The sequence below is a fragment of the Lagenorhynchus albirostris genome, chromosome 6 (assembly GCF_949774975.1).
Source record: "Lagenorhynchus albirostris chromosome 6, mLagAlb1.1, whole genome shotgun sequence".
Lineage (NCBI taxonomy): Eukaryota > Metazoa > Chordata > Mammalia > Artiodactyla > Delphinidae > Lagenorhynchus > Lagenorhynchus albirostris.
In genome coordinates this window covers 69,187,329-69,202,562 of record NC_083100.1, presented here as the reverse complement: position 1 = coordinate 69,202,562, position 15,234 = coordinate 69,187,329, and the positions used below count along the sequence as shown (strand labels likewise).

Genomic DNA, 15,234 nt, shown 5'->3' with positions numbered 1-15,234 from the left:
TTTGAATATCCCACACACTTTCGCTTCCATCACTAAGCAGGAACTTTATATTGTAAAATGGGTTGACAGAGCTACATATTTTCCAAACGTGTTACTTTGATAGCTGGAATTTCAAATGGAGGCTTTTGGACACTGGTCATTCAGCTCCCTATGGAAATTGCAGGGATTTTTAAAGACAAGAACGTCATCTATATTCATTGACTACTCAGACTCTGGTAACAGAAATCACCCTGGTTCAGCGTAACTCCATTTCTACATTTCACAGCTTAAGTTTGCATGTTTATTTTTCCTCCTAGCTTGGTTATCTATTTACTTGTGTTGAGAAATCAGAAATATTTGAGGGTTATTATTATTTGATTTATTATCAAAACTGCCTTTCGTTGGAACAATATTTCTGAACCTCAAAATAAATCACATATAATGACATTTCTATAGGTATTTGGTTAACGAAGAGAAATGCTTCAAAACAAATGAGCTGTTTTAATAACATATTGTGATAAAAGTACTAATGACTCTTCTGGCTGTAAAGATGGTAGAGTAAAATGACGTTATGAAAAGAAAAGGAATCAAATCTGCTGTATATGCCACTTCCCTTCTTTTTGCCTTCCCCCCAAAGAAACCTCTGGTGTTTCTTCTAGAGTTATGTCAGAATGAGGTGAAACCTAGATGACAGTAAGTTAAGATAAATAAATATAATATATAATAATACACAAATGACCTCTTTTCTGGACCAAAAAAGTTTAAGAAATAAGGTACATGTTGAAGTCTCAAGCCAGCTGACACAAAATAACTGCAGAAGGAGGGGGAGATGGAAAAGAAAAGGGAGAGGGAGATGTAAGGGTCGGGGAGAGAGATTACTTTCACCTGCATCATAAGGATGAATGAATATTGACCTCGACAGTCAAAGCCATTCTCTTGTGATTCTGTAACGTGTACCCAAGCATAACTACATATGCTAGTTTGACAATGTAACAAATGACTTGGGTTTTTTTCTGTTGTTATCAAGATGCTGCTAACACGCCTGGGCATTCTTCCTTAGCTACAGTTGTGTACAGCACATCTTGTAGATGACACTTAGGCTTGCAATAACTCTTTCTTCTTCTTCTTTAAATGTCTCTTTAAAGATTTAAGGCATTTTGCCCCAGATTACACAACAGAGAGAAGTGATTGCACCAAAATCTCAGAAAATGTAGACTAAAAAATGATCCATCTCCTCTTTCAGATTTGTTGGAGACTGTTAGTCTCCATAGTTTAGTTCAACGAGCTACTATCTTTGTATTATCTGCAAGTCAAAAATGGGACCAACAACCACCTTATAATTGTAGTTGTTGGCTGATTAGAATATCTTCAGAATGCATGGTTATCTCACAGTATATCTAATTTCATGTAATACCCAGACATATGAAAATCTACCTTCGTTTTTTTTTTTCATTTTTTGAAAATAGAAATAAAACTACCCTTAAACTAATGACAACAACTTTTAAATTGTAGAGGTAAAGAAGTTTCTCTTAGGTGGTATTTATTGAACTTCTCACTGGGAGACAAATATTGTCTTTATTGTTACTTTTGGTAGAGATTGAAAAGGCATAAAAGCTCACTGGAGGTAAGTGTAATCATTATTATAAAATATAAAGACATCATGATAATAAATAAGATCTAGAAAACGGTTAACTATTTTGCAGTAGATTGAAACAAGGTCAACTGTTTTCCAGTCCTGTCCATGAATATATAGCAAAGGAGATCATAATAAACTCTAATAGGTCAACTCTCCACCTCATCAGTGCCCATGTCATCTCAAAATTCAACTCCTTCACTGTGATTGAATGACATTTCAAACTCTTTTTTCCTGAATGCCACAGTAAAGAAGGCCTACTTGACTTTCATTTTGTCAGAATTTTCAAAAAATGTAAAATGATTCTTCCTCTGAAAATTTAATTATTCAAATTTCTGAGTAGCTGATGAATATCATCGAATTTCAATTTTTAAAAAATGTACCCACATCCATAGTTCATTAAAGCCCTAGGTACTTTTTTTTTATATTGAGGTAAAAGTTAGTTTCCTTTATTAAGTATGACTTTCTTAACTGAACTTTAATTAAAAATATATACTCTAAACAACTACAATTTTGTCACTATGTTAGATACTAGACCCAGACTCAAGAAAACTATGTGATTTTTTTTTTTTACTAGACAATTCATAATAGTTCAGGCATTCTCTCTTAATGTAAGCGGAATTCTTTTTGAAGAGCTAGAATTAGAATAGGTGATTTCTTATCAGTATTAAACAACTCTCTACTTAAGAATAAGTTTGGTTACAGTTAAACTGAGAAAGCATCATCAATAAGAGAAAATCTCATGCTCAAGAATTTTTCAAAATAATTTTGAAAAATAATTCTTTCTTTTTAGTAAGCATTTTCAAATACCTTACATTTAAAATGCTTTATTTCAGAGGTTTACTCCCTAAAATCTTTGCCTATAGTAAGTGGATAGAATTATTCTTTTATAAATGAGGAAATATAAGTATGTGATCTTTGGTTTTGCCTACAGGTTGTTAGGATGAATTGTCATTGAAACTTTCTACTTAATCCATCATTCTGTCCTCTTTGTCAAGTAATATTTAGGTACAAATGGGGAAAAGGGAACACTTAGTGAGTAATACATTTTATAACTCCACACTCATGTTTTATTTTAGATTTCATTTCTATTCCCTCTAAGTTCTGGTACTTGTATTCATCATTCAATAAATTGCCCAATAAAACTCAATAGTATTGAAACTAGTTTCCATTTGTTTTGTTCAGCTTGAGTCACACTATTTCAATATTTCTAAAACACACTCACTACTACAATCAAAGAGCTATATTTTGAGTGTGTAAAAAACCTTGCGGGGGGGGACATGTAGCTTAGCCTTCCTTAGTCCGTACCAAACCTCACAAATTCCTCCAAAAATGGGCTTTTAAAAAGAAGATTTTAGGGACTTCCTTGGTGGTCCAGTGGTTAAGAATCCACCTTCCAATGCAGGGACGTGGGTTCGATCCCTGGCAGGGGAACTAAGATCCCACGTGCCACAGGGCAGCTAAGCCCACACAACAGCTAAGCCTCCACAACTGCTGAGCCCGCGAGCTCTAGAGCCCGCGCGCCACAACAAAAAGATCCTGCATGCCGCTACAAAGACCTAAGACCTGATGCAGCCAAATAAATAAATATTTTAAAAATAATAAATAAAAAGATTTTACAACCTCCATTATTTAATAGCTTTTACTGTCAAGACACTTTTATTTTTGTTTTGTTTTGTAATTAACATTCTATTTTGCTGCAATTTGACCTCTTTCTCTTTAGTTATAGTAACATGGAAAACTGGTTATCAAATGATTCTAAATAGTATTAGGCAAATGTTACAGTAAATAAACAATTATGAATGTTATGTTATATTTTTAAAATTGGAATTTGACTTGTTCTGGAAACATTTAACCAAAAATTGTATCTTATGCCATCTTTAGCAAATTTTATCAGTGGATCACATGTAAATAATGGATAAGTGATGAACTTAATGCAAAATTTTTTGATGGAATACACTTATATTTCCTTAGTTCAAAAATTATTCCATTGTGGACCTGTGTGTCTTTGCTTGTCATGGCACAGATTTTTGGAGACATGACCAGTAGCCTCAAGTACAAGCCAATGGAAACTTCTGCCTTAATTCCCAAGAACTATCTAATAAGAGACTTTATGTGTAGACACATATATGCATGCAGGTCTTCAAAATGTTTTTTGTCACTTAACTTTGAACATGAGTATGTCTAATGTTTTATAAATTCATTTCCAACAAACTAATGACAACTATTGTAGAGATCAGGTTCGGAAAGAATCCTGACAAGATGATCAGAGTTTCTATACAGAGGCCTGCTACGTTTTTCCTTGTATCCATTCCATGATTCATCTATCAGACTAATGAAGCAAACATATCAATGTGAGCTGAAACTCCTCTTTTCTGTGAACTTTCTGTCAAAGGCCTTGCCTGCATTCAGAATTCATAAAAAATAGCAGTGAAGTGTGAAAGGAGAGAGGTCAACAAAGCAAGTAATTAATCAAAAGAATATTACTAATTTTCAGGGGAGGAAGAGTTTAATGAAGCAAGTAACTAAACAGGGAGCTCTAGATTCTAACTACTAATATCTCTGAAAGTAAAATTTGCCACAGAGAAGCAAACTATGGAAAAATTTGAGGCAGATAATGAAAAGTTGACTTTCTGGAGACTGAACCAATAATACTGTTCCTTCGCATCAATGATATTGAGGTAATTTGCTATGGATGGCACGATGCTTGATGATGCAAAAATTAAGAAATAGAGAATCTTTTCCTTGGTCTGTCCAGATGGCATTAGCATCAGGAAGATATTAGTATTAATGACATAGGCAAGCCCAGTTACTGCCACTATTCATTTTCAATGACAACAGGTCTTGTGGTATTTGTATACTATATGGTATACAGCACAGCTATATCAGTAAACATTTGTAGTTATCACAGTCACAGTATTTCTAGCTATCTACATATTAATATATGCATATAAACATATCTATCTGTATAAATGCATGTACACACATATATATCAATACATTTATAAGTGCACACATTCTATGCAACCCTTTATTAAAATGCAACTGTAAAGAAAACTAACAATATCCCATTTCATATTGAATTTATTGTTTAAATATGGACTTTCTCATTATCAGTAGGTACAAGCATCTGATAACTTCATTATATCTTTTTATGCAGACATGCCTGAAGCATTTACATATTCTACTAGGTATTTTATTATGAACATTTCTTTTGTTTTTCCTTTATATTAAGGGTGAGCATTATACATTATATTTGTGAAATTATGTATGTAAGAAAGCTATATTATCTATGACTTTTATTTAACAATACTAGAAAGGGGCATTATAAAATATTTGTTATGTTAGCTCTGATAGGGCTGGAAACCAACACTTTATAGCTCCATGACTCTAATGGGCATGACTTTTCTACCCTTTCTACCTGGAAAACTTCCACTGGTAGTCAGAAACTTCCCCTTCCATGCTCACATGTCCCCTTGAATATAGTACTATTAAAGCTGTTACCAGATAGTACTCTACCTGCTCATCCGCTGCTCTCCCAGTCTAGGATGCAAGCTCTCAGGCAGTGGGGTCCTCGTCTCACTCTTTTCTATAAACTCAGAGTCTAGTGCATTGGCACTTAGGACTTTTCCAATAAATGCTAATTGAATGAATGAACCTACTTGAGAAGGGAGTTACCATAACCTTTTCTAGAAATGGCAAAATGAATTAGGTCAATTCTTGTTAAAACTATTGAAAATTTACTTGAAACTCTAATCAGTAAAGCAGATAAAATCAAGCTACTCTTTGTATAGTGGAGATGGATGGTTCTGAGTCTTATCAGCCTGTCTTCTGTCAACCTTTGAGGGCCTCTGAGACTCTCGGGCACCTCCATGAAACCCCAGTTTGAAAAACCCTGGACTAGATTACCCCTCATCAGAGTGACCTCTAGCTTAATGATTTTAGAATTTGTCACTTAATTTGGGGGCCAAAATCCAAAGAGGTTTTTTTTTTTCATATTCATATGATGAAACTTTCCAAATTAGTCCATTTGAATGTAAGATCTCTTTTCTCTGGAAGCATTTCTTTTCTTTTTTTCTCAGAAACAAAAATGAATGCTGAATAGTTTTTATACTCTTGTAATATGGTATATTATACACTTTTGGGGAAATTTTATTCTGAAATATCATTACATCCTGAAAATCCTGATTATAGTTATGGTTTGTATGTAAAAGGGGTATCTTCATTGTCACTCTTGAAAAATGTATGAAGTAATCCGATCTGTCACTGGTCTTGTTACCCTTCATAGTTGATTCTTTTTTGTTGTTGTTGTTATCCATGGGTACTTTTTTTATTAGAGAAGAAATTAACCATTCACACTAGAGGCTACAGAAGGAAATTAGCTTAATTTTGCAGTTCTAGAACAACCTTCACAATAAGGGATTCTGAAGTTTTCAGAGTGAAGAGGGGAAAAGGAGAGAGAGAAAATCATTTAGAACAGTGTTTCCCAAATTTGGCTACTTTCACAGACATATTCTTGGGGGAGGGGGATACAAGTTTTCTATGATAACATTTAAAATTTTATGTTTTACTTTTGTTTATAATCTAAACAAATTAATACACACTTGCTAAGGATCCCTGGACAGCCATCTTACATAACAGAGTGTTGCTATGTGATTGCAGCATCTGCTCTTGTACCTCTGATCCCCGTGGCACCAACTGAGGACCTCACTTGTCATGTGACGTCTCTCAAATTGGGTGCTCAGACCCTTTGCAGAATTGAACATTTCCTGTGAGATCTGTGAGTTGTCAAGTTTCAGAACACCGTTAAAGTAGGATAGGGTGGGGTGGGGATGGTGGCTAGGGAGACACTCTTTGACAATACACATTCAAAATACCTACTGATTTCATAATGCAAATTCTATAAAGTTAAACTCAACAAAATGTTTCAGACAGTAGCGGAAAACCAACTATAGATTCATCCTAGGGTGCCTGTGATACACTTGGTTGAGAAACACTGATGTAGAGGTAGAAGAGTCCCAGCACATTGAGAACAGTTGGTAAGAAATGTGTGCCAAAGAGAAGGAACATCTTTTGGGTCAGTGAGTGAATCCTAAGCCATAACTTGTCATGGTCTTTTGGAACCCTAAGGGCCAATCCACAAGAAACCCAAGACATCCATCAAACTTCTCAGACCTGTCATTTTGGGCAGGTTGGTCCACTTTTAATACTGAGTCAAACGAAGAAAAAGCTCTTTTTGCCCCCCAACCTGCCCCCCTCCCCCTTTATTTGGGTTAACATATTTTAGAATTTTAAGTAAACAGTTGCTGTAGTTTGGTAAAAGTAGCCCCAGGTCCATCCACCAGGAAGTTTCATCTCTGATTCTTTATGCTCCTTCCAGACACACCCCTCCACTTCCTATCCTTGATGCAGACCTACTTCTCCCTACCACATACCCCAAATTCCTGTGCTTTGCAAGACAATAACTGTCCTCAAAACATTTCCTTTCTGTCTCTTTCTTCAGGATTCCTAGCTGCAACTAGCTAATCTAATAACTACTATACGATAGTCTATCAATAAATCTCAATAAATCTACTCAGTAAATCTTGTTGAATAATTTAGATATTTATGGATTAATGTGGTAACACGTACTTTTTAAAGGGAGACTTCATTAAGAAACAGGGACTTTAATCCAAAGGGATGGGAAGAAGAAAAGAAGCAACCTTTGGTAAGCAAGTACTACCTACCTGCTACTGGTCTAGTCTCTTCATATATGCTGCTTTATTTTTAGAAATCACAAGAACCTACCTCTCACCATTTTACAGAAAAGAAATAAAGTCCTAAATGAATTAAATATCTTGCTTAAATACAGCAAGTAAGAGGCACAAAGGCGAATCAAACCCAGGTGTGTCTGACTCCAAAGCCAGGATCCTTCCCATATCATATCACATTTCAAAAGAGAGAGGAGCAGCTTTGGAAACAGGGAGGAATCTGGGAAATTATACAAATCAGAGTGAAGAACTGGAATTGCTTTACTTGAGGCAAACTTCATCTTTTCCTTTATGCTACATGAGAAAGATGATCCAGACACCATTTTTTCCCAAGACTATTTCATCCTATATTAATGTGAATCACATAAATTTTCTCTTGTTTCAGCTCACTTGAAGTTCTGTCTGAAACAGTGATTACTTGAATTACATACTTTAATAAACTTTTATTTTCAAGTGATGATATAGTAATTGAAATTCAACTGATCAAGTGCTGCATCTTAGAATAATTAGCATATTCTAATACTTGTTCGATTGCTATTGATTAAATATCATTGGTAAATCAACTTGCCCTAACAATCTTGTTTGCCTATTTATTGTTTACCCATTCTTTCATTTCACTAAGCTGAAATTTAATTTGCTGTTGGTGTATATATTTTAAAATTTGAAAGTGAGGTTTTACTCTATTTATCAATAAGAACTTATTTGGTGTAATTACATGGATTCCCCCATTGTAAGAAAATCATAAAGATAAATATTGTTTAAAGAAGTATTTCACTTTCTTGCCTTTTAATTAAAAACCAAAGTTAGGAATATCTAACATTAAGAGTTCAACTAGTTTAGCAGCAGCTGATTTTTTTTGAGTATTTTGCTAGAGTTTTACATATATTATCTCATTAGAGTCTCAAATTAAGAAAAAAAACTTAAGCAGGGAAAGTAATATTATCATCCTTATAGATGCAGAAAGTCAAGTTTGAGACTTTGTCTAAGGTTTGTAGAATCCAGGAAGAATATATTGTTTCATTACCCTGCTCTTAATTCATCCACAGTTAGATGGGCATGCTCTGTGGGAGAGAATTTACTTCTAAACCTATTGTTTCCCTCGGCTGAGGAGAATTCTCTTGTCCTCAAGTGCTAATTGGTTAGGGAGCAACCATCTGCAGAGGGCGTTTATGATATTCGATCTCCTCTTGAAAAAAACCCAAAACGATGGTGAGGCACTGACTGATACTTAGGTAGAAAAGGACGCTGAATTTTAGTTCTTTTTTTTTTGGCCACGCTGCGTGGTTTGTGGGATCTCAGTTCCTGACCAAGGATTGAACCCAGGACCAGGGCAGTGAAAGCAGAGTCCTAACCACTGGACCACCAGGGAATTCCTGACCCTGAATTTAAAAAATTCAACACACCCAGGTTATCTTTCTCAATCTAATCCCTTAGATCTACTTTCACACCTTCTGTAAAACTTTGTTATAGGATCCAGGAAATTTATTTACAAAAAATTAGTGCAATAAATTGGACGAGATTTTAGGAGAACATAACTTGTTTTAGATCAAAGAACACTTTGAGAAGAATCTGATTAAAAATATGGACTTTCTATCCAGAATATGCACATCCACTTGTCAGATTTCCTTAAAATTTCCAACTTTAGGGGACTTTCCTGGTGGTCCAGTGGCTAAGACTCTGCGCTCCCAATGCAGGGGGCCCAGGTTCAATCCCTGGTTAGGGAACTAGATCCCACACCCCGCGACTTAGAGTTCACATGCCACAACTAAGATCCCATGTGTGGCAACGAATATCCCTCATGCTGCAACTAAGACCCGGCACAGACAAATAAATAAGTAAATATTTAAAATAAAAAATAATAGGGTGAAATAATATTTTTAAGAAATTTCCAACTTTATAAGATAGTGGGGACACGAAATATTTTCTAACCTAGGTATTATTATGATTATTATTTTTTTTTTTTTTTGCGGTACGCGGGCCTCTCACTGTTGTGGCCTCTCCCATTGCGGAGCACAGGCTCCGGACGCGCAGGCTCAGGGGCCATGGCTCACGGGCCCAGCCGCTCCGCGGCATGTGGGATCCTCCCGGACCGGGGCACGAACCCGTGTCCGCTGCATCGGCAGGCGGACTCTCAACCACTGCGCCACCAGGGAAGCCCCCAACCTAGGTATTATTTAAGAGAGAGTTTTGAATAAAACATTTCAGAAGATGCCTCTTACACATAATTTGAACATAAAACAAGTCCCTGCTCTTGCAAACCACAATTATGAGTTAAGAAAGAAAGAGGCATCTTCATCTTTGACAGTTTTATATCCATAAAGTTAATATGTAGAAATTATACATTCTGGGAATGTGCTATGTGCTATGAAACACTTGTCTCAAAGTTTAATTTGTTGTTTAAAAGATAGTCTTTACTATTTCTTAGCAAAAATAGAAAGAACTGTGAATTATTTGCAATGGCAAAAATGTTCCATTTCATTTTATAGCATTTCCAATTGAAAATGAATTTTATCTGTGTGATATAGAAAGTTTGTAAAGCAACCGCTGTTTTTGCAGTTAAAATAGCTTCATTTTTATAACTTCAATCTTTCAGAAAATAAGATTCTTAAGCAGCTCTTACCTCATCAGAACCAGATCCAAAAATCAGCAAGTCAAAAGGAATTGCTGCAACCATGTCAATCAGGAACCAGCCTTTGAAGTAGTGTATTGCTATTTTGGCTGGATCACTTACCACTTCTTCATTTTGATTTACATATGTTGTTCTGAAGTTTATTAGAATATCTATGATAAACATAATATCCACAATCAAGTCTACCACATTCAAAGGGCTACAGGAATAGCCACATTCTCGTCTTTTCTGTTCTTCTCTGTCATTGAGGAGAAAGGCTGCAGAGTAGGGAGTGAATATAGCAGTGTATATGACCAACAGCAGAATAAGCCAATCCCAGACGGCCTTGAAAGGACTGTAGTGCAATATTGTAAACTTGTTGATGCGTGGTGTCTGCAGTTTATATTCTGGTAGGACATCTGCTCCTAAAGAGAGAACCTGAATACAGAAAAGAGAATCATACACTACATAAAAATGTGATTATTTAATCTCCAAATCTATAAAAATATTAAGGTAATTATACAGCAAAATCTTCTAGAAAAAATCATGGAATTGTGAAGTATGTACATTTAAAGGAACCCATATAAGCCCCTACCATCCAGTATATTTGACCCCAGAAAACCTCATTGGTGTTTCTTGATAAATATAATTTTCACTAAAAAATAGTGAATATTGTCACTGAGATACTAAGGGTTACTGGTTCCTTTGGAACATACTACTACTCAGAAATAAAAATACATAGCAGTTTTTAGAAAATCATAAAATCAGTTTAATACATGAATAATTGTTTTCAAACTTAAGAAAGGATTGGCTGTAATGATTAGAAAACAGTCTACTTGGATTCATGGTCATATTTAATTTACATATATTTAATTTATAATTAAACTTTGATAAATTAAACTCAACTCATTCAAATCTTTAATTAAAATTTCCCACCTGCAAATCTGTTTTTAACATTAGAAAAAAAGGGACATGGGATTAAAATAAACACAAAGGAGACTTTTTCCTAAAAGGTTGGATTATTTTATATTCTGGGACAAATATACTTTCACCTGAACTCCTTCATCACATTTAAAGAACCATGTGGAAAGAATGGTGCAAGGAGATATTCAGAATATTGACCTGGAGAGGCTGCAAGATTCTTAGCCATCAAGGGGTACTTAAACTCTAAGATTCATTCTACTTAATAAAGCATTGGGTAGACTAAACTAATTCACCTTTTAGAGTCTTAGTTTATCTGAAAAAATAAGAGCTAAACTTGAATTGTGACACTACCCAGTAGAAAATTTCCATGTAGATTTTAACTTGTTTATAATAATAAATTATCATGGCAAATTTCAATTTTAAGTCTCATTTTCATTGTCATATACCATATGTTTTTTCACATACGAGTTACTGTTCTTATCTTAAAAAGAACTTGAGAAGTTAAATAACCCCAAATGAAGTGAAACATGACTTTTAAATATAACCTTAGTTCAGTTAAAATAGACAAAGCTGTTTTTAGATAACAGCTAAACTGATTTAATTAGCTTTGAAAAAAATAATAAAGAATTGAGAGTAAAGCCCAGAGTAAATTTGAACTACAATTATATGGTGGAAAAGGAATATTATTTTAAGTTGTGAGAAATGACAGGAATTATTAGTCAAAGAGAACTCTGGAAAATAAGTGACTTCACTGTTTATGAAATACTAAAAATCCTTAGAATCCAAGATCTATATCTATATCTGTATCTATATCTGTATCTATATCTAATTTCCAATATCCAAATAAGAATAATGTTTGGATAATCTATCAATTGATAAGTGCAGACTGATAGAACTCTATCCTGTTATGCTTAATATAGAAACCAATGTATGATATTTTGGTTTGGAAGGAATGGATCATCTTATAAGACGTCATTATGTAACGTTCCTTTCTCAAAAACCAGGGACTACTCAGTATGTAGAAAGTAAAATCCAAAACCTTATTTTGGCTCTCAAAGTCATCTAAAATATGGACACATTCTATCTTTCAGTTCCTTCTCCTATTCTCTGTGCACTCAGTTTACTCTGGCAACATGACTACATTTTTGAGATCTTCCCAAATCCCTGAAGTCACAAATTTCTCTCATTAAAAAAAAAAGAGTATATAATCATCCAAAGAGAACAAAAAAAATTATTTCTAAATATGGGGATATTGTCTGAGCTTGCTTCCTGATTAAGTTTCATACTTCTGATACCTATCTCCCAGACGGGACTATTTGAATACTTGTTTTAGCAGAAGTATAAGTTAGAATACATCCAGCACCTTGGAGTTACCCTTGAGAACTAAAAACTGTGGGTGGAACTCTTTCCATCCCACATATGCAAACATTCATTTAACAGTTAGAAGACTGTTGTGCTAAGAGTGGAGACTGAAAAACTGGGAAGACACTGTCCCTGAAATCACAGTTTATTGTCGATTGGTAGAGAGACGAGGAAGAAAATGAGAGCCTTGCTGAGGTTCACTCAGCTCCTGGGGTTGGTGGTAGCGCTGCGGGGTGTCATCATAGGGGACTTTTAGGCGAAGATGGCACTTGAACTGAGACTTCGAGTAGGAAGTGGTAGGGGTGATGAAGTTGGAATGGGAAGGCCATTACAGGCAGAGGAAACAGAATGAACAAAGGTGGGGATGCATAAAACAATGCATTGTGTGTTCAGGAATTATAAGCTGCCTTATGTTGCTGATGGATTAAATGCAAGGGAGTGGTGGTGAAGGATGGCAGCAAAAGACCTAATGTGACATGACAGAGATCTCAGGCTTTCTCCTTAGGTTAGCGTTGCTCACGTTTGAATAAAATACAGACTCCTTTTGAAGGGAAAGATACTTAGGGCAGAACTCCAATGATGATTATATTATTCTTATTTATAGTGGTAGGTAAATATGTACAAAAATAAAACTAGGTTGAAACTTTTCAAGCTTACACATCTTACTATGACTCTTGTGGGCTGAATTGTGGACCCCAAAGATACGTTGAGGTCCTAATCCCCGTGAATGTGACTTTATTTGGAAATAGCACCTTTGTAGATGTCATCAAATAAAAATGAGGTTCTAGTGGCTTGGGGTGGGCCCTGATGCAATAACTGAAGTCCTTATAAAAAAAGGGAAGTTTGGATACAGAGACACGAAGACACACAGGGAGAATGCTACAAAGACAGAGAGAATGAAGGCAGATAGAGATGCAAGCCAAGGAACACCAAGGATTGCTGGCAGCCCCCAGAACCTAGAAGAGAAGCATGAAACAAATTCTCCCCCGGTAACTCCAGAAGGAACCAGCCTTGCCAATACCGTGACTTTGGACTCCTGGGCTCCGGAACTGTGAGAGAATAAGCTTCCATTGTTTTAAGCCACCCATTTTGTGGTATTTTGTTACGGTAGCCCTAGTGAACTAATACAAGGACAAATAATGAAAACAAATGATTTACAAAAATATTTACAAAACCAGTGAATTCATACTACCATCACTAATTCAATATTTGACATATCTGTAGGTCAAAAATGGTTGAACTTTGGCTATCATGTGTGGTTTGATCTAATAGGTAAAATAATTTTCTCTCTTCTAACCTCAGTGCTTTTTTTGCAAAAAGTATGTAGTCAGAATAGAATTACAAACTTCAAAGATTTTATTGCTGTATTAGGATAATCTAATCTAATCTTTAATTCAAATTATGCTCCTACTAGGCTTTGAAAGCCCATTTAAATGGTGCTACTTAATACTCTAAAAGTTTTTTATTTACTTGGAGTTGACTTTAACTTTGAGGCATTATTGAATTCTATATTAAGTAATAAATCAAATTATCTCTGGAACTGGGATCAGAAATGTAGTTCATTTGTTAACTTCCAACATACCTATCAATACTGAACCACTGAAATTTGGTACATACAACAATGGAGTGTGTTTTGACGATGCATTTTTAGTAACTGGTATGGTAACAAACCTTATGATATAGGTTCTTAAGCTTCTTCATGGCTATACCTGTGTTATATGATCACTCAATTCTGTCACAAATTTTATTAGCCAAATGACTTCAAAAACTTATTTATACAGCATGCTTTGGTATCATGAACTCTCGTAAATCCACATGCCATCATAGGCACTGAAATCAGGTAGATGGCAGTACTCTGTTATGAAGTGATTATCTTATTGATTCAGAAGATTATTGTACTGTTTTAGGTTTTACCAAGAGAGATGAATTTTTAAGATTTTCCAGGAGCACTCATGGACATTTGAGAATATTCCTTTCTGTGGTTGTTGGTTTGAGAATTGTTAGTTTACTAAGCAAGGAGGTTGAGGTGGCCAAGTTTAGTTGCAAATACATGCATCTGGCGGTGGAATGGAGGAGAAAGCAAAGAGGAGTAGAGAGGCTTAGAGATCACTTAAGACTTCGGTACTAAGAAACATAGGTAAATGAGGAGAGATCAGGAAATCCTGTACTAGGAACCAGGTGGCAGAGACAGAGAGGAAGGACACATTTCAGAAATAAATTCATCTCCGGGTGTAAGAATGAGGAGTGGAGAAGCATTTGTTTCTTTATGGTTCCAATAATGAGTCTTATTAGAGCCAATCATGGTAATTACAATCTTTGAAGGCTCAACCAGGTTTGGAATAAGGGAAAGAGCCCTAAATTTTAAATTTGAAAAGCTGGGTTTAAGTTCTGGATACAATTTTTCTGGTAAATCATTTAATCTCTTCGGATCTTTTTCTTATCATCTGTGTGATGGGGACAGTAATCTTTGCTCAAATAACCTATCCATACAGAGCTACCATATCACATCAGATACTTTCTATAGAAGTAGCTGATAAAATGGGAAATATTTACATAAAGTAATTTCATTATTTTTTAGTGTTCTTGAGTTACTTGTTTAAATCTTGAATCTAACGAACCAAATATAACCAAAACATATATGAACCAATTGGAGAAAGTTGAACACTGCCTGGATGTTGATAATATTACGGTATTGTTTCAGTTATCTTCTCCTTAGAATAAATTAGCTAACACATAGTGGCTTAAAACAATAGTTATTTTATTATTCATGATTATATGGATGAAAAGTTTAGGCAGGGCTTGGCTGGGCCATTCTTCTGTTCCACACAGTGTCAATTGGGGTTTCTCAGTCATAATCAGCTGGTGGCTGAGCTTGTGTGGAGTATCCAGGAAGGATTCTCTCACATGTCCAGTACCTTGGTGTGAACAGTTCGAAGGCATGGTTCACTCAAGATGCTGGAACAAATCGGTCTCTCTCT

General features: G+C 35.3%; 1 protein-coding gene across 1 annotated transcript in view; it reads right to left on the bottom strand.

The window, feature by feature from the left end:
* KCNH7 (potassium voltage-gated channel subfamily H member 7) overlaps window positions 1-15,234 on the bottom strand; it is a 450,073-nt gene that overhangs the window by 55,428 nt on the left and 379,411 nt on the right. The window contains exon 7 of the mRNA XM_060151475.1: window positions 9,983-10,408. Within this exon, the coding sequence (XP_060007458.1) occupies window positions 9,983-10,408 (426 nt within the window). The remainder of the gene's footprint in view (window positions 1-9,982; window positions 10,409-15,234) is intronic.